We start from the raw sequence: 23710 nt of genomic DNA, 5'->3' as shown, positions 1-23710 counted from the left end.
TTTCACTTTCACTCATATCAGATCTGTCTGATTGGCAAACTCTACAACGTCTTACCTTCCATGTTGCCTGTATTTAGTATTTAGATAGCATAGCAGTTTTTACTTCATTTTCACCAAGAACTATAAGGCTACGTCTTCCCTTGATCAAGGTGTCATCAAAATTGCAGATCGGCCCAAAATTTACCATCTGAGTAGACATTAGAGCCCATTGTATTAGATGTAAATGATATGTGGCCCATAAATGATAAATTACATTATGTATATTTAAATATATTATTGATAGATTTAAACTACAATGAATAAATGTTCTCATAAACGTCAAACCCTAAGTAATGTACAAAATTCAATATCATTAATTCTTAACTCTACATCACAAAGTCCTTAATTGGTTATACATATTTTGATAGATGTTTAAAAACTATCGAAAACTACATAAAAAGGATCATTCTAGTAAAATTTTGTTTTACTAAGAAAAAAATAACTTCTAAATTTTGTTTATGTAAATATTTAATTTAATATCACGAGTTTTATAAATGAAGTTGGTGACATCGTTCTATACATTTTTAATATTCACTGTAAAATAACCAAAAGAGCTAAAGTGAAAAGGAAACAATCATTATAATACAGAAATGGTTTGTTAAGTCCCAATCTGAGTAGAAACGGATGTACCAAAAGATTCGATTGCAAAAATTCTTTCCCACTTTCTTATTGATTTTTCAATTCCATTGACAAATTTTAAGTATTTCCTTTCTAGAAAAGGAAAAAGAAAAGGGATAAGGTGTAATCCCGTTTCTTGTCGTGTTGATCCACAAAACGCATTTTCATTCGTTGGGTAACATCAAAAAAGTAACTGAGTGAGGGTAAGATTGTTACGTGGCAGCTTATAACTGGATCCCAGTTGCCCTCGTACATGATCCAAGAATTAGTATTAGTCGATTAGGTAATTTGCATGACTGTCAACATTAATTTTCTATTTACTTTCAATTTAAAACTGAAAAATTAAAATATTCTGTGTTTTAAAGTGACGTGCAAATACATAATTATACCCAAGATAAAGTACTATGAGTCTATGATCCAATACGATATTTAGATTTTTTCCTATATAAATGTTTTGTTGTAGTAAAAATGACCAATTTTTTTGTAACTGTGATTTCTCTTTTCATATGGTGAACAAAAACTACTCTTATTTGCTTTGAATATATACATCGACTAAAAACAAAATTTAGGTTTGAAGAGTGATTGTATAAAGTAAAAACGTGTTAGTCGTTTCTATTGTTATCTTCTTTCGAGTTTCGTCTTATTAGTTCATAATAGCTGTTATTAAAGTCTTGTTCTGTAGCTCAGGAAATTTATGGATCAAAATCCAAATATTTAATAGTTCATAAAAGAAATTTGGTTATATAAGGCTGAGTAACTTAGAATTCTTCACTACAAACAGTTGACAAGTAATGCTGTTTGCATGCATGATATGACGAAACTTACTATAAACTTATTATAAATTTATATACATAGTACAATTTAGCTTAGGTTTGTGGCTCTTTTTGTCGTCACTAAACCAAGTCTTCTCGTGCTTTTTTGACGACACGAAGACTTTTCTTTGGTAAGATGATTTCTACAACTTTATCTAATAATAACTCATATTTTTTCCCTTTTGTAAATTCCAAATTTGTAGGACGTGTGGGTTCATGATTTTTTAGGCTCAGGAGTAATATTTGATAATGTATATATATTCTATGATTTGTAAATAGATCAACACTTTACGAACTATATCTATAAAAATAAAATCTATGATCTGTATATCTTATCAAACTCAATACAATATTGAATTTGAATTTGCATCCTACAACGATGAAACAATAAGTTTTAACCCATGATGAGAACACCCTCGATTATGTATTTATGTAAATACAAAAGTATCACACATCTGACTCTTTAATTTGAGTCACTGCACTCAACACAACATGTCACATGCATATATCGTTCTTTAGAGATATGAAAAGGCGTCTAGTAAATCTGAACTTCTAGTTATATAACAAAAAGCCTACATGAATTAACCGGATAAACTAATATTCTCTTTTACTCAAAAACAAAATAATGTGTAATATTGATATTAGGCGGAGATAGAAGTAGATTGTCTTCTAATGATTGCAATTTTTCGAGAATAGTATTGGAGCAGTTTGACGTAGTTGTAAAAATATTGAACTAAGTAACAAGAGCAACTTGTTCACTTTAAAGGGGCCCAAGTGTAAGCTCCCCAATCAAAACATCGATCGATTCATTATCGACATAACGTGTTGGTAATCGCAACATGACCCCAAACATATAGACTCCCCACCATACCCACTCAATAATGCCATTAGTTAGTTTAGCATTTTTTATTAATAAAATGTTTTGAATTTTCAACCCGTAAATTTAGATTTCATCAATATGATTTATTTATGCAAACATAAAACACCGTATCTAATCGGATAAGAATAAAACAATCTTAACCGGTTCAGCTCATTAATTCCACTTGAATTTCATAAAATATTTTGCAAGATAAAGTTGCCAAAATTTTCAAAATAAATCCTACTTTTGGTCGACCGATCGAAACATCGTATAATCTTGGAAAAGAAATTATTACGTAGAAATCTCAGGCTACTATACCCAAGAGAAAAAAACATTATCCATGCAGTATGTGTCTGACACGAACTTCCTCTTTCAATACGATAAGATCAAACACATGTGATGAAATGAAATGTATCACGCGACTTTTCTATAACGTACATAAATATTCTGAGATCCGAAAATCCAAATTAAAAATAATTACATGTTTGGAAAATGGAAATCAATCGGATTACCCCGTTTTAGTTAGTTCATGTTTCAGACTACTACACGATCATGGTCCTATATGAAATTTCTTCTATGAGTTTTTGTTCATGCCATATTAAGCACTTATGCTTTGATATGGCTTAAGTTTTGGACAACAAATTTATAGAGTAAACAATTTACCTCACAATACACGAAATTATGACAGATAAATTATTTCTAATACATTATCTTTTAGTTAAATTTTGCATTTTTAAATTATGATCTTATTTATTCTGCTTCCAAAGCGTAAGAACAGCACACTTTTTATCACGTCTCAAACCAAGCTAATATAGAAAGATTGTGTATTTCGAAATTAAAAAAAAAAAGAAGAGGAAAATAAAAACAGGTCGTCTATCGGCCATCGGGTTTACATATTAATAAATTTTATAACATGATATATTATTGTTTAAAGTTTTGGTTTTGAGATTTGGACGATTTGGTGATTTGTTTTTGTCACAATAATAATTGTTTTCGAAAGATATTTTTTATTTTCCTCTCGAGCAATACTGACCTGTAGGGGTCATCTATTATTATTCATCACCGAATGATTTTTTTTTTTTTGGGGTTGGAGGCTTGGAGCTAACAAAGGAAAAATAAATATCTAAGCGGGGGCATTGAAGACAAAAAAAAAGTGGGGGCATTATTGTTTATCCCGAAGGAAAAGTAAACACAATGGCCCATTTTTACTGTACCGATAAATTGATCTCGAAAGGACAAAAGTACCCCTCCACTTGGGGCCGCCATTATTGTGCGTAGCAGACGCGATTCACTATATATAGATTTACACAGAGGATCCTCAACACACTCACTAAACCAAAACCTCAAATCACTGTTGGGATCATCAACGCTTTTTCATCACCATGGATCCTTACAAGGTATCTTCATGTTCTTCTTACCCTTTTTGTGTGTGTCAGTGTGTATCTTTAAACGGACATTTTCAATTATGATCGTTTTTTCACTGTTTCTAACCAGGAAATGAAAAGATAATTTGGATTGATGCTCTTGAGTCTTAGTGATAACATGCTTTTTAGTTCAAAAATTTGCTTAAACTCTATGATCGCGCTTGAGCTAGATTGCTTGAGCTAAGTTGGTGATAGTTGATTTTTTTTTTGGCTGGCTATCTTTAAAACCTCCAGTGCATGCAAAAGAAACGCCACATGTGGTTTGTTTTTCTCCTTAGATTAGAAGTTATTTTGTTGTTTGTGAGTTTTTTTTATTAAACATATGTCTTCTAAGAAAGGGTGTTTAATCGATTGTTTAGTCGTCCGACCGTATATTAGTAGAGTGATTTTATCCAAATCTGATAAATTAATCATTTCTCAGATTTACACACACCTGATTAATCAGAATATAAATAATCTAATTAAATTTGATCTAAACTTATGATTAATCATGCTTTTAAACATTCAGTTAATCAGAACCGGTCAATAAAAAGTATTTTTTTCGTATAAAATACGTAACTCTTACCATATATCTTCTTTAAACATACCTACGAGGATTAGTCTGTAAATTATTTTATTCGAACAATAAAAAGTGTTTAAAGATCCATCAAGCCTTCTTTGTCTCATAAGCAAAGCAATAATCAGATAAATTATTGGTTTAGGATAAATTAAAATCCATCTAAAAATCCTTTATCTCCGACATGTTACTATTTTTGCCACCAACCCGGATCAGTCCCCGTTCCTAACCGGGTCCGACCCGGTGAACCGGGATTTGTTTTTGGTCGGGTCGCGTCATAAAATTGGATATAGTAAAAGGCGCGGGTTAGTAGTGGAAGTGATATCTTCCAATTGAAATTAGGGTTCTCACGGATCTAGTCTAGTAAAATTCTGTGGAGTGTTCTTGTCGAATCCATTCGATTGTTGCTAGATTTGAACTATTTTTCCTGCGTTTTTCCTGAAAATCGATCAAATTATGGTGCTTGCAGTATCGTCCTTCGAGCGCGTACAACGCTCCATTCTACACCACAAACGGTGGTGCTCCAGTCTCCAACAACATCTCTTCCCTCACCATCGGCGAAAGAGGTACTATCTTCTTCTTCTTATCGATGATACTCTAATCTGAATTCGAAGAATCTGTCGATAATGGAGCGTGATGGGTTTTTTTTTTTTTTTCTGTTTTCCTTCTTTAAAAAAAATTTGTTGCTTTGTTCTGGGCAGGTCCGGTTCTTCTCGAAGACTACCATCTGATCGAGAAAGTTGCGAATTTCACCAGAGAAAGGATTCCTGAGAGAGTGGTTCATGCCAGAGGAATCAGTGCCAAGGGTTTCTTTGAGGTCACCCATGACATTTCAAACCTCACCTGTGCTGATTTTCTCCGAGCACCTGGTGTTCAAACTCCCGTTATCGTCCGTTTCTCCACCGTCGTTCACGAGCGTGCCAGCCCTGAAACCATGAGGGATATTCGTGGTTTCGCCGTTAAGTTCTACACCAGAGAGGTATAGTGTGCTAAAAGATTACCTTTTTCCATTGTTGATCTCCTCTGGCTTCTTGAGAATCAGTATACTGAACGTGTGTCTTGCTGCTGCTGCTTTGTTATAAACTCAGGGGAACTTTGATCTTGTTGGTAACAACACTCCGGTGTTCTTCATCCGCGACGGGATTCAATTCCCAGATGTGGTCCACGCGTTGAAACCGAACCCCAAAACCAACATCCAGGAGTACTGGAGGATATTGGACTACATGTCCCATTTACCGGAGAGTTTGCTCACATGGTGCTGGATGTTTGATGATGTTGGTATTCCACAAGATTACAGGCACATGGAAGGTTTCGGTGTCCACACCTACACTCTTGTTTCCAAATCTGGAAAAGTTCTCTTCGTCAAGTTCCATTGGAAACCCACTTGTGGGATCAAGAACTTGACTGATGAAGAGGCAAAGGTAGTTGGAGGAGCCAATCACAGCCACGCAACCAAGGATCTCCACGACGCTATTGCATCTGGTAACTACCCCGAGTGGAAGCTTTTCATCCAGACCATGGATCCTGCGGATGAGGACAAGTTTGATTTCGACCCGCTTGATGTGACCAAGATCTGGCCTGAGGATATCTTGCCTCTGCAGCCAGTTGGTCGCTTGGTTCTGAACAGGACCATTGACAACTTCTTCAATGAAACTGAGCAGCTCGCATTCAACCCTGGTCTTGTGGTTCCTGGGATCTACTACTCGGACGACAAGCTGCTCCAGTGTAGGATCTTTGCCTATGGTGACACTCAGAGACATCGTCTTGGACCGAATTATCTTCAGCTACCGGTCAATGCTCCCAAGTGTGCTCACCACAACAATCACCATGAAGGTTTTATGAACTTCATGCACAGAGATGAGGAGGTAACTATTAGTATTAACTTGTGTTACATGCTACAATTATTGGTCTTTTGATTTGGTATTAAAGTCTTTATCTGGTGTTTGCTTTTACAGATTAATTACTACCCCTCAAAGTTTGATCCCGTCCGCTGCGCCGAGAAAGTTCCTATTCCTAACAAATCCTACACTGGAATCCGAACAAAGGTTTGATTCACTCCATGCCTTTTTTTTCAAATCCTTAAAACTTTATCTCAATTTATTCGAATCGTCTGCTAAAAAAAACTTTTTTATTGCTTATGTTGCAGTGCATCATCAAGAAGGAGAACAACTTCAAACAGCCTGGAGATAGATACAGATCATGGGCACCAGACAGGTAAAGAAGAAGTTTCATTTCTCTTAACTTAACTCTCACAAAATCTCACTGGACAAAGCTTAATTCCTAATCTTTTCATGTTTCACTTTTGTTCACAGGCAAGACCGGTTTGTTAAGAGATGGGTTGAGATTCTGTCGGAGCCACGTCTCACTCACGAAATCCGCAGCATCTGGATCTCTTACTGGTCTCAGGTCAGAAAAAAAAAAAAAAAATCAAGTGAAATCTTCTGCTTCCTTTATTGGTTGTGCAACATTTTCAGCAAGGCTAACATTCTTAATCTCTCCTCTTTCAGGCTGATCGTTCTCTGGGACAGAAACTAGCAAGCCGTCTCAACGTGAGGCCAAGCATCTAGAGACCAATCTCCAGAGTTGCTTGTCTACGCAAGGTATGATCGTGAAACTCTCAATCGATCCATCATCGTTTGGTCGTTAAGTCCCTCAAAAGATATATCAATACAACTCAAAAGATATATCCCTGTGTTGTTGTTTCGTTTCTGTATAATATTGATGCTTGTAATCCTCTACACCGATGTTTCCTTCGTTTTACTGGTCACTGGCTTTGTAATCTCTTCATAATAAAATCAATGTTTCTTGAAGCAGTAAATATCTTATTGTATAAAATAATTCTACGAGTATTTTAATTATTGTAAGGGATAGATAAATCCTGGATTGAAAACAACACTTGTCTATTTTTATGGTATAGTATATATCTAGCGACGACAAAGACGATATTATCCACACGTAATTGGAGGATTAATTTGGGAATAATTATTTATTTGGATAATCACGTAATCCCCAAATAAGCACACGTTGCCAGAGATGATTTCATTTTCTCGCGGTGGGCTTTTGGAAGGAGCTAAAATAAGATATTTATCTACCTCGCTATAAAACGCGGGCAATAGTGGGGAACACACGCCAATTCGCGTAGATACAGAGGGAAAAATTCAGTCTCACACAGCTAAAATCGCAAGGAGAATTCGGATAAAGTTGTCTGCATCATGGATCCTTACAGGGTACTTGGATCGATTCTCTTAGGCTCCTTTCGTAAACTTTAATTTTTTGTCTTGCTTGATTCTGGATCTGAGTCCGTTTCGTGTTAATTTGGTGTTTCGATTTGATATACGGAGAGTATGATTCTGGTTCCTTGACGATTTCTCTTTGCGGATCATGTGAGAAATTTGATACTCGGTTCGTTTTCTCTCGTAACTTGATCGAGGGAAAAAATGGTCCAAAATATGTGTTGGAGCGTTGCGGTGATTGTTCGATTATTTGAGGTTTTTTTTTGTGGGGTCTTTAAATCGATTTCTTTATTCTGTGGAGGGATTTTTAATTGCCAGAAACTTGCATGTGTTTAAGATTAAAAGATTACTTAAAACTTTTAGGAGTGTAGATGTTTACGTCTATTGATTGTTTATTTTTCCATATGCACATGCTCGAATTAACAAGTCTCATCTGTCGATATCGTTGGAGATCATCATGTTCTAAGGTTTCTCTACGATTGTGGCTTCCTTTGTTCGTTATTTAGTCACCGTGTTCGATTTTTGAATGTCATTGCAGCTCAAATAACAGCTACGAAAAATGTTAGCATTGCTTCCTAAATTTCTATAGTTAATCTGGCTTTTGTGGAATCTGGTTATTTGTTTATACTTTCTACTACTGCTATTTATTAAGTATCATCACTTCTCAAAGACATTCTCCAATCTAAGGGAATTTGGTTAAATACTTGATCCAGTTACATTTTTTTTTTTTAATTTACTTTTTTTGGTGCAGCATCGTCCTTCAAGCGCTCATGATTCGCCCTTCTTCACTACAAACTCGGGTGCTCCAGTCTGGAACAACAACTCTTCTTTGTCTGTTGGCACCAGAGGTGCGTTTCTATTTTGTATCTCTTTAATGCAAATAAACAATCATTGCGAACAGGTGAACCAGTGGTTGTCAGAAATAATGTCCTTGTAGCTATTAATGGAAGTCAAAAACGTGTAGATGAGAATGCCAGTGGTTTTTTGGACTTGTGTGAAGTCACTCAGCTTTCTTCCTTCAGTTATAAGCCAAATCTGATATAAGTCTTCATGTTTTATTATGTGCGCTGGTTTGGAAATTTAGAAAAAGGTATAATTTTTATATATTGTCAGGTCCAATTCTTCTGGAGGACTACCATCTGCTTGAGAAAATCGCCAACTTTGACAGGGAGCGGATCCCTGAGAGGGTAGTTCATGCTAGAGGTGCCAGTGCAAAGGGTTTCTTTGAAGTCACTCATGACATTACACACCTTACTTGTGCTGATTTTCTTCGAGGACCTGGTGTTCAGACTCCTGTTATTGCTCGTTTCTCAACTGTGATCCATGAGCGTGGCAGCCCTGAGACTCTGAGAGATCCTCGTGGTTTTGCTGTGAAGTTTTACACGCGAGAGGTTAGCTTTTGTCCGATCCTTCTATTGTCTCTCTGTTTTAAGGAATTAATCTCGATGTGTTTGCCTAATATTTGGACGTTTATTTTATCTATTTCATTTCACCACCTTTTTAATTAGATGTGAAAGTAATGAGTATGGTACTTCTACTGATTCATATCTCTGTTTTCAAACTCAGGGGAACTTTGATCTTGTTGGGAACAACTTCCCTGTCTTCTTCGTCCGAGATGGAATGAAATTCCCTGACATGGTCCATGCGTTGAAACCGAATCCCAAATCCCACATTCAGGAGAACTGGAGGATACTTGACTTCTTCTCTCACCACCCAGAGAGTTTGCATATGTTTTCATTCCTCTTTGACGATCTTGGTATCCCACAGGACTACAGGCACATGGAAGGCGCCGGGGTCAACACTTACATGCTAATCAACAAAGCTGGAAAAGCTCACTATGTGAAGTTCCACTGGAAGCCGACTTGTGGGGTTAAATGCCTGTTGGATGAGGAAGCTATCAGAGTTGGAGGCTCCAATCACAGCCATGCCACTAAGGATCTCTATGACTCGATCGCAGCCGGGAACTATCCAGAGTGGAATCTGTTCGTTCAAGTGATGGATCCTGCCCACGAAGACAAGTACGATTTCGATCCGCTTGATGTCACAAAGATCTGGCCTGAAGATATCTTGCCTCTGCAACCTGTTGGACGCTTGGTCTTGAACAAAAACATCGACAACTTCTTTAATGAGAATGAACAGATTGCTTTCTGTCCTGCTATTGTGGTTCCAGGCGTCCATTATTCAGACGATAAATTACTCCAGAGCCGGATCTTCTCCTATGCCGATAGTCAGAGACACCGTCTTGGACCAAACTATCTGCAACTACCTGTCAATGCCCCGAAATGTGCTCACCACAACAATCACCATGAAGGTTTTATGAACTTCATGCATAGGGAAGAGGAGGTAATCAGCTCTTTCAAAATATTTATTCACAATCATTTTTTAGTATGGTATGAAACCTGCTGAGTTGCTTTCCAGGTCAATTACTTTCCTTCGAGGTTGAATCCGGTTCGCCATGCAGAAAAATACCCTACAAGTCCTATTGTCTGCTCTGGAAACCGTGAGAAGGTCATATTCCTCTACATGCCTTTAACATATGTAGATAACGAAGTTGTCTCACAAATCTTTCAACATTCTGATATTCAAATGTTTTTCTACTTTCTTCTTTATATCACAGTGCATCATCAAGAAGGAGAACAACTTCCAGCAGCCAGGGGAAAGATACCGGTCCTGGGATTCAGACAGGTAAACACTAAAAACTCAGAATCCTCACTTCAAAATCCACAACTTCACAATTCATAACCAACCTCTAATCGTCTTTTTTTTTGTTTTCCCGGTAAAAGGCAAGAGCGGTTCGTGAAGCGTTTTGTTGAAGCGCTCGCCGAGCCTCGTGTGACGCACGAAATTCGCAGCATCTGGATCTCTTACTGGTCTCAGGCAGACAAGTCTCTGGGACAGAAACTAGCGACTCGTCTTAACGTGAAGCCAAACTTCTGAATGATATCCATCTCTGAAGACTAAGTAAATCCATTAAAAGCCCAATATGCTCCTCTTGCGCTTTGGCAATAGTAGATTATTATTAAAATAAACAGTGCAATGAAACGCCTAAAGACGAATACTAGTTCCTGTTTGTAATCTTGTATTCACAAAATTAACTAATATTTTCTATGGGAAATTATAATAAAAAGCTGAGTTATATAGCTTATATTGGTTCTACTCTAAGTGGTCTTATTTGTTATATATTTTTGCTTTCGATTGTAGTGTGCCTTTTGCAGATTTGCATCTATGACCTGAGCTTATAGTTGGAATATTATTGTCGTCTAATGTAAGACGCACTAAGTTTTTTGTCCATATTGTTAAATTGGTATAGTCACGTCAGATCTTTTTAATTAGGCCTTGTTATGATGCAAGATTCCATACACAATTTATAAATTTACTTTAAGTGAGGGTGGGGTATTTGATTAGTCCGCTGCTAGTGGAAATGAAAAAAAAAAAAAAAGAATAATGCGAGTTGACAAATTAAAATTTTTTTTTGTAATACTCGTTCCTCTAAACTTTAACTAGCTAATACAGTCTGACTAATCTGACGTCTCGGCCAGTAATCTATTAAGAGAACCTCAGCTCAAATAAGAAATTAGGCACATGGAGCCACAAAAACCTTAATCACCAATATCATTTTCATGTGTATATGCTTTGAAGTATTGAGCATAGGAGTATAATTGTAGTTTCTCAGCTTTGCGTTGAAAAAAGGCCAAAAGCTATATCGTCTTGATTAACGTCGCTAATAGAGGTTAGCCGCTGACTTTTTTCCGACAGTATAGCTTTTGCCTTTTTGTAACAAAGAACCATAACTTTCGGGTTTAAAACCATTAACAGATTTAATTTGTTCGTTCTTTTGCTTTCGATGTTCGAACTCACCACATTTGCTTAACCAATAACTAATAGTCTAGTATAACCAGATTCGGTCCGTAGTATTTGTTTGCCCAAAAAAAGAGAAAGAAATTAGGCCATTAACAAACATTTTTTCGACAAAAAGAAAACAACGAGTTAGATTTTTGAACTTGAAGACACTAAAAGTGGACTAAACTACCATCTGTGACATGACCATATAACTAACTTCTCAAAATTCATGCTCATCAAATTTTTAATATATTTGGCGCGTAAAACATCTGTTTCCTACCATGCCTGAGTAAAACATGAGGGACCTAGTGATGTTATTTTAGTATTGCTAGATCTATGTCCGAGTGTAATATTATGCTTGGACTACTCCATAACCGGGTAAACTGTATAGTGATCCATCTTAAAATTGATATAAATACTATTCGTGTTTAAAAAATACAGTTTTCTGTTTCATGAAAAATAAAGAAAATAAGAAAGATAAATAACTTGGTAAGTAATACTGTGCACAATTTTTCAGATCGAAGTTGCGCATCTTAAGAGACTGTTTAATCATCCAATGAAATGGTATTGTGAACTGTGTTTGCTAGTGGTCCAAAAATATTAATATGTTTAAAATTAAGAACTTTGCAGTTTAAAGGAAGAAACAAAATACAATTAACGTGTTTTGGTTGTCGTTAACAAGATCTCGGATCCATGTTAGGAAAAGTCAATTTCTTTGATGACGAAATCAAGAAGACTTTGCTTTGATTTGCATATTTGCATGCAGTGCGTGCTATGGTAGCTTTAAGCGAACTAAAAAAATATGACTCTTATAAAAGATTAGTATAAAATATCGTCTAAAACATACACAATAATAATAATAATTGAAACTATAAAAATATCGTTTTTGGTCAAATATCAATGAATTTAGCCCACAACTTTGTGAAGTGTAACTGAGAATCGATTGACAAGCCAATCTAGATTAGCTATTAAAACCGAATTTCTAAAAATCTAGGTAAAATCAGAAAAAAACTAATTAAAATTTTGCAAATATTTATGGTTAAAATCGATAGTTCCGATCAAACCTAAACTTTGTTTTGAATGTAGGTTTTAAGTTAAAAAAATTCTTAATGATGTTGCTATTTATTGAAGAAAAATTATATACCTCCTCTTTTAGAATATCAATGTGGGATAACTTTTTTAATTCTGTTTGTTTCAATTAGTTAAATTTCCTTTTTTATTTATCTCTTTATTGATGATAATAATATTAATAACAATAATAATAGTATATGAACTTCTCTCTAAAAAAAAACCCAATAATATTTATCTCATTAATTAACTATATATATGAACCTAGTTAATAAAATTGTGGTATTAAATTTAATTATGTAAACGGAAACTTATATATACCCTATAGAAAACGATAAAATGTAATTATGTAAATATATAATAAGTATAATTTTCGTGGGCCTTGGACTTCGGTCTACCAACCAATGTACTCAACATAAAAATATCATCTCCGTACTAAAAAAATTGAAGAAGTATAAAGGTTTTATACCTAACCAAGACGTGCAAAAATTATCACAATTATTTGACGTGGGAGTTAATGACTTGGCCAACCTTATAATATAATTCGTCGCTCTATTTGTCTTGTTGCACTTATTGCCTCTTTTTTCTTTGTGCACAGTGCACAGACCTCGTTCGTTTTGTATTAATTAGTGTCCCGAATTTTCATATTTTTTATACGTTTCATTACCCTATGAAAAGAGATTCTATTCGCCCAGATAATAATTTAAAACTGTGTAATCAGAATCTTCTTTTGTATTTGGAAAGTTTTCTTTTCATTGGTTACCTCAAAAAAGTTTGGTTTTCCCATTCTATATTGTGTAGAATTGTTTTCCTTCTGATCATTTGACTGCTTTTTTTGTTTTTTTTTCTTTTCTGGCGAAACTGATTATTGGCTGTTTATGCAATAAACTATATACGATTTAAAGTAGTGCAAGATTCCAATTAAACCGTTGGGACTAATCACACACAACAGCTTAAACGAACTAACGAAGTAATCAAGGAATCATGTGGATGTGGTCATAATATGATTTCGGCCAATGCATTCAATTATTAAAGCTTAAGTATCAATGAATCATGGTATGAGGAATCTATTTTTATTCATAATTTAATATAGAATTACGATATGTACATATATATATATTATATTTTTATATATATATATACGATATCTTGTAATCCATAGTTATTTTAAAATTTTTTTGTTTTGGTATCCCATGAAGTTCAACAAAACAAACTAACCACATAAAAGTTAAAAGGCATATATATATATATATATAAATATGATGTCAAAAAAGAAGAAGTTAGATTTTGCATAACTTTGGGAGGTATGAGCTGTCTCCCCACAAGTTCAATCCACTTGGGAGGGAGAATTGACGCCATAGAGTAGGGTATCATTAAAACCTTCTCTAATGCTAAATGGCTAATGACTATGAACCTAAAACATGAAACTATTTGGTTAACCAAAACAAAACAAAAAAGGAAATAATAGAAGTTCCTAACCGCAAATAAAATAAAAGCCAATCAAACTATATTACTAATATATTCGCGGTTGGAATTTCTGTATTCTAGACCGGATTAAAGAGCGTTCGTCCATACAGAAAAAGAAGAAGAAGCAGAGAGGAACATAATTTTACGACTGTGTCTTTGTCTCCGATTTCTTCTGAATGAAGGAATATATTACGTACGGGAGGAGTGTTGCATTTTTTTTCTTATTTAAAATAATTATAAATAGTTCACAACGCCCATATGAGCGACCTAACTAAAACTTTTTTATGCTTACGACCTATCATGTTCGATCCACTCTCAAATAAATATCTTTTCTGATTACAGCTCTAAATAATCCAGTCAATTAGAGAACTAAGTTGACTATATTTAAAACTAAAAGATAATATTTAGATCTTAACCATTTGTCATATCTGCAATATGTTTCTAATTTGAATTCGACAATATGTTTGTGATGACTCATTATAGCTTTATCCTGTTGTTAGCAGAAATTTCAAAAGATAATAGAATAACCTATACGTTTTTTCACTTATAAAAAAAAATATCTAAAACGTCACGTACTATTGATTAGAATTATTATAAAAGTCTAGTCGTGGATTAAAAACAAATAGAGAAACAAGTGTCGCTAATATTTTGGTAACCTGTAATTATATATATATAAATATATCTTTAATAACTATTGTGTTTAATAATAACAAATTCTAAAAATTTCATGCATGCATGCTCAAATCCAACGTCTTTTTAGTAGAATACCCATAAAAAAATATGTAAAGTGTGAAACATTTATTTACTATTGACGAGAAGTATAGAAAATAATTTTACAGAAATTAAAATTGTGAGTAATTTATATATGTGGACTGTACCTAATTGGGGAGTATGTGAGACAAAAAGCTCAAGTGGAGGAAAGCCAGTCATGCACCACTTGTTTTCCCTTTTTTAGCTTACCGTATATGATGAGTATTAGATAGAAACACTTGCGTGTATATACGTACTTTCGTTCTGTTGATGATTGGTGTATATCTACGCAGGGTTTTCCTTTTGACGTATAGTAACGTCTTCTGTTGAACTACAAAATTACAAATATTTGTAGAATTGAATGACTGATAACTATAAAATTACAAAAAAACAAAAAATTCAAGAACCATATCACATCTCTAATTCTCTTCGTTACTACGACCCACCTCCATTGCAAAGACTTCTCCAACATTGGTCGAGTGGAGAAATGGTTAATTATTTTTCACTCTCTCTCTATTGTCTTTTTTTTCTATAAAACTCCAACACTTTCAAAAATTTCTACAATATTTAAATGCTTTTTTTGTAATAAATTTCACATTTTTTAAAAAAATTATACTTCTAGTCTTCCCCATAACACCATGCGATTTATAAAGTAACACATTGGGAATTAATGAATGACTTAGTAGATTTAACTCAACAAATTAAAACGAACGTCGGTTTAAAAGTTATCTCGTAAAACTATCAACTATATTTTTCAATATAAAATCAATTTGACTATTGGACCAATTAATTATATCTGAAATTAAATTAGGTATATATGGAGTATTATTAAAATTTATGTTGAAAAATCAAAAAGAGACCTAACTTAATTTGAAATAAGCAATAATTTGTTACCGTTCTGAGTATATAGATTGTTGAAAAAAATATGTAAACCACACTTAATTTAATATTAGTCGATGGTTTTGCAGTTTTGCCTGACAAAAAGTTAATAATTTTCTAGGAGTACTATATTTGAGCAGTGGCATCTATTCACGAGGCGAAAATGGTATTGGTTACCTTACCTACACAATACTCTCCACTACATTAGAAACTTTTGTTTTACTGAGCTATATTTTATTGTCAATTTGATAAGAAAAATAATATTTTTAACGCAGTTGAGGGAGGAACCTACTCCCCACTTGTTTCTTCTTTTTATTTTCCTTATTATTATAATTCTTTTCATAAGCCTATACCAATACAAATAATAAAGGCATTTTAGTTTCTTTAATTTTCTATAATTATAATAATAAGTATAGGTTAGAGCAAGTTAGGAATATGTCCCATAACAAAACGATCTATATCGATAGAAAACGAAAAACATTAATAATTGTTGACTAGTGCTCAATTAGTAACTTGGGGTCTAAAAATGGAAGTTGATAGCTTTGGTCATCACCACGATAAAATGTTAAAGAATCATTCTCCAAATATAACTTTTGAATAAATTGGCGAATCAGATATGGTATATATTAAAGATATGTACAGCCATTATATTTGATTATTTCAAAAATTAGTAGGATCTTATTCTAAAACTAAATGAATTAAACATATTATAAAACAATATATTCTATCTTTAGTCAGCGGATATAAAACATTAAAGAATAGTATTTCATTAGTAGTTACAGTTTTAATTTTTTTTTTGTTGGTGTGGAAGTATACAGATACTCAGATGAAATCCTTTTTGCTTTACTCTTTTTATATCATAAATAAATGATGAGTGGCGATATTCTCTCTACGTGACGTCTGCCAAAAAAAAGTTTGACTTTTTTACATAAATAGAAGAAATTCACAGCGCAACTCATTTTATTGCTATTTTGTTTATTCCCTCTGTCTCGAAAGTGGAGAGAATCTTCTCTCTCTCCTTCAGTAAAAAATAAAACCCAAGCAGCCTGGAAGAGAGAGAGAGAGAGTGATGTTCTGTAACCAAAACAAAAACAAAACAAATTTCTTAATAAGGTCTCGCCATGTCCCAATGCATAGAGGAGATAACGATCCACAGATATTCATATTTTTCATTTTAACTTTTTTTTTAAAATATTCATTTTTGTTTTCATCTTCACCAGAGAGTCGGAGACATAACACCCATCAGACATCTTTACAACTTTCTTTTCTTTTGATTTGAGATTTGGTTTCTTCTCATCTGTTCCTTCTATCTCAGACAACAAATTGCAAGAAACTTCAGTTTATAAAAGGGAAATTAAAACCCACTTGAGGAAGGAATCTTCGAGAATCTCTCTATCTCGTGAGTTTTTTTTGTTCCTTTCTTCTAATTTCTTTTCTGACGCTTTAAAGGTTTGATTTTTCGTTAAGAACGAAGCTGATTAGCATGAAGTTCGTTTTTTTTCTCTCTTACTTTCATTGGGTTGAAATTAGTATCTCTTGAGCTATAAAAGAATTTGGGTTTAGTTTGACCAGCTTGAAGGAATCAAACAAAAAGTTGGGTTTTTATTTTTAACTTTGGATTCTTTATTCTGTCATCATGAATTAGATTATGCAAGATTTGTGATTGATCCGTGTTTCCTAAAATGTTGTGTGCCCTTTAATTTCCCTACTTTATCGGTTGGTGAATTCGGTACTCATGAGTTCTATCAGTTTCTGAAAATGTAAGCAATAAGAAGTAGAAAAGAATCTCGATCTCCATCTTCTTTGTTTGTTTGTGAAACTTATTGAGAAATGGATGCTTTGTTTTTTCAGATGGTGCTTCATCGATAGCTAAACCAACAAAGCAAATTGCACATCCATGGAAGATAGTTTTCTTCAAAGTGAGAACGCAGTTATGGACACTGAGTTCATGGATGGATTGCTACTAGATGGTTGCTGGTTAGAGACAACAGATGGATCTGAGTTTCTTAACTTACCTCCTTCAACTTCTTCCGATAGCCCCTTTGATCCATCTTCGCTCATGTGGTCTCCAACTCAAGATACGTCAGCACTCTGCACATCAGGGATAGTTTACGGTCGGGATTCTGCAGAGAGATCGAGTCTCGATGAGTTTCAATGGAACAAAAGATGGTGGATTGGACCAGGAGGTGGAGGTTCTTCAGTTACTGAGAGATTGGTTCAAGCAGTTGAACACATTAAAGATTACACAACAGAGAGAGGCTCACTTATACAGCTATGGGTTCCGGTCAACAGAGGCGGTAAGCGGGTTTTGACCACAAAGGAACAACCTTTTAGCCATGATCCGATGTGTCAAAGACTTGCAAACTATAGAGAGATTTCTGTGAATTATCACTTCTCTGCTGAGCAAGATGATTCCAAGGCCTTAGCTGGTTTGCCTGGAAGGGTTTTCTTGGGGAAGCTTCCTGAATGGACTCCTGATGTTAGGTTTTTTAGGAGTGAAGAGTATCCGAGAGTTCAACACGCTCAGGACTGCGATGTCCGTGGAACTCTTGCGATTCCGGTGTTTGAACAAGGTAGTAAGATTTGCTTGGGTGTTATTGAGGTTGTAATGACCACAGAGATGGTTAAATTGAGACCTGAGCTTGAAAGCATCTGCAGAGCACTTCAGGTTTGTCTCCTTTTCAAAAGCTTTCAGCTTTTGCTTTTTGAATTGGTTTTTTTTCTGAGAAGGAAGAATGTGTTTCTTTTACACAGGCAGTTGATCTTAGGAGCACTGAGCTTCCGATTCCGCCTTCTCTAAAGGTAATCAAAGAAACTATACGAGTTCTTTAAGTTCTGGTTTTGGTATAAACGTTCAGATTGTTTCTTGTTCATTTCAGGGATGTGACTTATCCTACAAAGCTGCATTACCTGAAATCCGAAACCTCTTGAGATGTGCTTGTGAGACGCATAAACTACCTTTAGCTCAGACATGGGTCTCTTGTCTCCAGCAAAGCAAAAGTGGGTGTCGTCACAACGATGAGAACTATACCCATTGCGTGTCAACCATTGATGATGCTTGCTATGTTGGTGATCCAACTGTCCGCGAGTTCCATGAAGCTTGCTCTGAGCATCACCTCTTGAAAGGGCAAGGAGTTGCAGGACAAGCCTTCTTGACTAATGGACCTTGCTTTTCGTCTGATATCTCCAACTATAAGAAATCCGAGTACCCTCTCTCCCACCACGCCAATATGTTCGGTTTACATGGCTCGGTTGCGATTCGCCTGCGCTGCATCCACACGGGCTCTGCTGATTTCGTCTTGGAGTTCTTTTTGCCTAAAGACTGTGATGATCTGGAGGAACAGAGGAAAATGCTGAATGCTCTTTCGACTATCATGGCTCATGTGCCTAGAAGCTTAAGGACTGTTACAGATAAGGAACTAGAAGAAGAGAGTGAAGTGATAGAAAGGGAAGAGACAGTAACGCCAAAGATAGAGAACACATCGGAACTACATCATCTCCACGGAAATTCTTCATGGAGCGCCTCTTTCGATGAAATCCAGCAGAGTAATAATAGTAATAATCCTCAGAATCTTGGATTGGTGTTTGATGGAGGAGAGAAGCCAAATGATGGATTTGGCTTGAAAAGAGGTTTCGACTACACCAGAGATTCTAATGTCAATGAGAGCAGCACTTTCTCTACTGACGGTTTCAGTAGGATGACCGAGAAAAAGCGTACAAAAGCAGATAAAACCATCACTTTAGATGTTCTTCGACAGTATTTTGCTGGGAGTCTGAAAGATGCAGCCAAGAATATTGGTGGTAAGCAGCGTTTTTCTATCTTTTTCTGTTCTATATATCGGTGGCAAGCAGCACTTTCTCAATTTTTGTCTCTTTCTTGTTAATTTTCAGTATGTCCAACGACCTTGAAGAGAATATGCAGGCAACATGGGATACAGAGATGGCCATCAAGAAAGATCAAAAAAGTCGGACATTCTCTGCAGAAAATCCAACGGGTAATTGATTCGGTTGAAGGTGTTTCAGGACCTCTTCAAATAGGCTCATTCTACGCAAATTTCCCCAATCTAGCCTCACAGTCACAGGAACCATCACAACAAGCCAAGACATCGCCTCCTCCTCAACCACCATTGCAGCCTGCAAAGTCCCCTGTTTCTCCATACAGTCACAGTTCAAACTCTAGCCAATGTTGCTCCAGTGAAACGCAACTAAACAGCGGTGCAACCACCGATCCTTCTCAAGCTGATGTAGGAGGTGCAATGAAGAAGAGGAGCAGCGAAATCGATCTTCAAAGTTCGAGTCTTGACGAGACAGTATTGACTCTCTCCACTTTAGAGAACATCCCTCAAGGCACACACATGTTGTCATCATCTCAAGATGATGACTTTCTGAGGATTAAAGTTAGCTATGGAGAAGAGAATATCAGATTTCGGATGCGGAATTCACACAGGTTAACAGATCTATTGTGGGAGATCGGGAAGCGGTTTAGCATAGAGGATATGAGCAGGTATGATCTAAAGTACTTAGACGAAGACAATGAATGGGTTTTGTTGACTTGTGATGAAGATGTAGATGAGTGTGTAGATGTCTGCAGAACCACACCGAGCCATACCATTAAGCTTCTGCTTCATGTTTCTTCTCATCATTTCCCTGAACGCTCTTCAGCTACAGGTTACAGTTTATGGCACTGAATTCAAATCAGTGTTGGAAAGAACAAAATGAAAAAAAGGTTTTCTAGGACATGACATAAAAGATTATATACCACATTGTGTTCTGTAACAAGTGTTCATAATTTTTTTTTTTTTTTTTTTGGAAAGATTACTAGAAGGTGCTTTGGGTTTTGTATTTTTAAACGCACCAGAGAGAAGAACATGTAAAGATCCTTTCTTTTTAAGAAATTGAATGTTGTTCTTATTATTTCTGATTTTCCTTTGTACTGCGGTTTTCAAAGGTAGGTATACACATGAAAAAGAACTTAATTGTTTCCATAATTTTCATATTCATATACATCATAGGAAAAAAAATAAGTAATAAGAAACTAACAAACAAAAACATTTACCAAATTGTATAATCTTATTATTTATGGGAAAGAGAAAACAAAACCATTTTTACAGAACACCAAACTGTTTCATTCTTAAGAGCTCAAGATGTGTTCGTGTTACGAGTCCCGTCGCGGCGTTCTGGCGAACTCCGGCGATGTGGAAGAGACGTTTCGAGATTCATGTGAGCGACTCTGTGCGGATAAGTACTCAAGTGCCACCACTATGTCACCTATAAACGGTCGATAATGAGCTTCTTCGTTCAGGCACATTGCGATGATCGCAATCGCATAGTTTAAACACCGTCTCGGGTATTTTCCTCGCAGAGACGGATCCACTAATTGTCCAAACTTCTTCTGATCCTTGAGGTATGGACGTGACTGCAAAGACAAAGCCAAAATTTTAGTTAGCTAAACGAGGAATTAGAATCCGGTTTAATCCGGTTTTACTACTTACTTACCCAAACAACAAGATTCTGCTCGCCTTGCTTTTGACTGAAATCAATGGCTTTTCTTCCAGTAATAAGCTCAAGCAACACTACACCGAAGCAGTAGATATCCGATTTGATGGTTAATTTTCCGCTCATTGCGTATTCGGGAGCACAATAACCGTAAGTTCCCATGACACGGGTCGATACATGAGTCCGGTCTCCTACTGGACCGAGTTTCGCCAATCCGAAATCAGAGAGCTTTGGATTGAATTCTTTGTCTAACAATATGTTTGCTGATTTCAAGTCGCGGTAAATCACCGGCGGGTTTGCTGTGCAGTGAAGATACTCTATTCCCCGAGCCGCACCAACCGCGATTTTCATTCGTGTGTTCCAGCTTAAAGGCTCTTGATTTGCCTCAAGATCTGATAATTCAAACAAAAGAGTTAAAAAAATTTGAAATTTGAAACACGAAAGAAAAAAAGGAGAGTTAAGTAAGTAACTAACCAAAAAGGTGATCTTCTAAGCTTCCCATTGGCATGTATTCATAGACAAGAAGTCTTTGATCACCGGAAGTACAGTAACCGATCAGTGTAACGAGGTTTGGGTGATGCAATAAGCTAAGCATAAGAACTTCAACTATGAATTCTCGATTTCCTTGAAGCCCATCTGGATTCAATTGCTTAATAGCCACCACCTGCTTTCACCAATTAAAAATTCCAATGACATCAAATAAAAACAGAGTTCAAAAGGGTTTGAGGAAGATTGAGAGAGAGTGAGAGAGATCTGACTTGTCCTGAATCTAGACGTCCCTTGTAAACTCTCCCGAAACCTCCTTCTCCGATCAAATTCACTTCACGGAAGTTTCTTGTTGCTGCGGCTAACTCCTTGAACGTGAAACTCCGAGCTCCACCACCAGGTTTTGGACTATTCACCTTTCCGTTTACTGTTCCAATTCCAACGACAAATTAACCCAAAATGTATGAAAAAAGAAAAAGACACAATTAAAAGGAATTTGAAACACACTCACCTAAAATACCCGAAACCGACTCTGTTCCTGTTGTATCACTTCCGTGAACTGAAATCATAAAGTCATAAGATTTGTACATTATTACCAAAAAAAAAAAAGACGAAAACTTTAAGGTGAAACAATGAAAGTTTTCGATTGGAAATGAACAGAACCTGATGAATCGGCTGTGTAACGAGAGTTGCATCGAGCGGTATCAATGTCGACTCTTACGTCCTTGGTTCGAGGATTCAAACAAGAGAAGCAAGTCATCTTCTTTTTTTCTTTTAAATCAATGTGGCGATGGAGAAGGGATGATTCAGAAATGGAGCTGGTTTGAGAAACCCAGCTCCAGAAATCCCACACCAGACAGACACAAAGCCGCCTGATAACTTACGGAAACGGAAAACAAAACTTTTGGAGCTCTGAAAGGCTTAAAGAGATTTGATTTCTTCTCTGTTTCTATTTCGATAATTCCAGAAATCAAAAGAACAAAACTTTTGGCCAAGTAAAAGGAAATCTCCAACCAGAGAAGATCCGAATCGGCGATAGATTGCAGGAAGAGAGAGAGAAAGAGATAGAATTTAGTTTTAAAATGTATATTTATTTTTATAAAAACAAAACCGAAGAATTACTAAAATTATACAAATTCCATCTAATCACGACAAAAAATGACAATGTTCTTGAAACAAGAAAAATGGCTAAAGAGGAAAACCAGCAGTGAAACAAAAAAATCGAGGAAACGGGAGAGAAATCACGGAGTTTTACAACTGCTTTTGGTTGTTCTTCTTCCTTCTGTATAAACTCTATTTATTTTTTTTAATTTTTTTGAGTTGGGAGCTACTAAATTTAACTATTTAAGTGGTAGAAGACGACGAGTTTCGTTTTGTTCTTTTCCAAGTAGGTCCCATTTTTTATAAAGGAAAATAAATACTCTTTTTTGGTTCTCATTTTATCCTGTTTCAAAATTTAAATTAATTTCCCCCAAAAAAAATTATAATCTCTTCATCATTCATCATCATCTCTCAATTCTCCGACCTCTCTTCTCTGACATTTAAAATGGTCAGGTCCACCGTCGTGCCCTAATTTACCATTATACCCTCTCGGACAGTAACCCTTCGCTGATCGAAAATTTCCGTAACATACCCCTCGGATTGTCCGATACTTAAATGAACAGTACAGTGTGCGAGAGAAACCCACGAGGCCGACAGTGGATGTGCGGTTTAGATCTTAACAAATGGACGGTCGAGATTTTCAAGATTGACCTTTCGTGTTATTACAATCCACAGTAGGTCCCGCTAGTTTTCTTTAACTCAGTTAGTGGTCACACTGTACTCTCGTCCCGCATTGACTTTTACTTACCGTTTTTTCAGAAAATACATGTTTCTATCATGTAATAATGGCCACTTTATTATCAATTATTTAGCTGATAAGTTTGGCAATTTTACCAATCCTTTTTTTTATAATCTGTTTGCCTTTTTATCAGCTAGCTGTTTGTTATTTGTTTACATTCGTACGTATAAAACCTACCGCATGTTAATGGCGTTAAATTTTAGTTAAAAAAATGAAATTAACAAGAAATTATCTCTAATGAGCGTTATTCCTTCTACTCTCGAAACTCATTTTTGATCCATTAACCCAAAAAAAAAAACCTTTTCTCTCCATTTTTTTGCATGGCCTTATTAACTTTGTATAC

The 23710-nt window shown here is 35.6% G+C and overlaps 4 protein-coding genes across 5 annotated transcripts; 3 read left to right on the top strand and 1 right to left on the bottom strand.

Moving 5' to 3' along the window:
* The first annotated feature begins 3575 nt into the window (after positions 1–3575).
* On the top strand, positions 3576–7157 carry LOC18992869 (catalase-3). The gene is made up of 8 exons (XM_006416316.2): positions 3576–3725; positions 4778–4874; positions 5010–5287; positions 5397–6173; positions 6264–6353; positions 6455–6522; positions 6621–6714; positions 6816–7157. Exons 1-8 carry the CDS (start codon positions 3711–3713, stop codon positions 6873–6875), a joined length of 1479 nt encoding a protein of 492 aa, XP_006416379.2. The 5' UTR covers positions 3576–3710; the 3' UTR covers positions 6876–7157.
* A 69-nt stretch (positions 7158–7226) lies between these two features.
* Positions 7227–10699, top strand: LOC18992868 (catalase-1). Its single transcript, XM_006416315.2, has 7 exons — positions 7227–7535; positions 8293–8389; positions 8655–8932; positions 9108–9884; positions 9960–10049; positions 10159–10226; positions 10325–10699. Exons 1-7 carry the CDS (start codon positions 7521–7523, stop codon positions 10476–10478), a joined length of 1479 nt encoding a protein of 492 aa, XP_006416378.1. The 5' UTR covers positions 7227–7520; the 3' UTR covers positions 10479–10699.
* Positions 10700–16539: 5840 nt separating this feature from the next.
* Positions 16540–20418, top strand: LOC18992867 (protein NLP4). 2 transcript variants are annotated; one of them, XM_006416314.2, is made up of 5 exons: positions 16540–16944; positions 17397–18213; positions 18300–18347; positions 18425–19346; positions 19437–20418. In XM_006416314.2, exons 2-5 carry the CDS (start codon positions 17443–17445, stop codon positions 20231–20233), a joined length of 2538 nt encoding a protein of 845 aa, XP_006416377.1. In that variant the 5' UTR covers positions 16540–16944; positions 17397–17442; the 3' UTR covers positions 20234–20418. The 2 variants fall into 2 exon arrangements, with proteins under 2 accessions (XP_006416377.1, XP_024008321.1); XM_024152553.1 differs by lacking the exon at positions 16540–16944 and adding an exon at positions 17211–17305.
* An 82-nt stretch (positions 20419–20500) lies between these two features.
* Positions 20501–22828, bottom strand: LOC18992866 (probable serine/threonine-protein kinase PBL21). Its single transcript, XM_006416312.2, has 6 exons — positions 22191–22828; positions 22039–22086; positions 21800–21954; positions 21516–21705; positions 21042–21433; positions 20501–20961 (listed from the first exon to the last, which is right to left on the bottom strand). Exons 1-6 carry the CDS (start codon positions 22285–22287, stop codon positions 20701–20703), a joined length of 1143 nt encoding a protein of 380 aa, XP_006416375.1. The 5' UTR covers positions 22288–22828; the 3' UTR covers positions 20501–20700.
* Between the last annotated feature and the right edge of the window lie 882 nt (positions 22829–23710).

Source organism: Eutrema salsugineum, unplaced genomic scaffold, assembly GCF_000478725.1.
Source record: "Eutrema salsugineum unplaced genomic scaffold, Eutsalg1_0 scaffold_5, whole genome shotgun sequence".
NCBI lineage: Eukaryota > Viridiplantae > Streptophyta > Magnoliopsida > Brassicales > Brassicaceae > Eutrema > Eutrema salsugineum.
The sequence above is the reverse complement of the archived record's forward strand: the minus strand, read 5'-3'. Positions and strand labels throughout refer to the sequence as shown.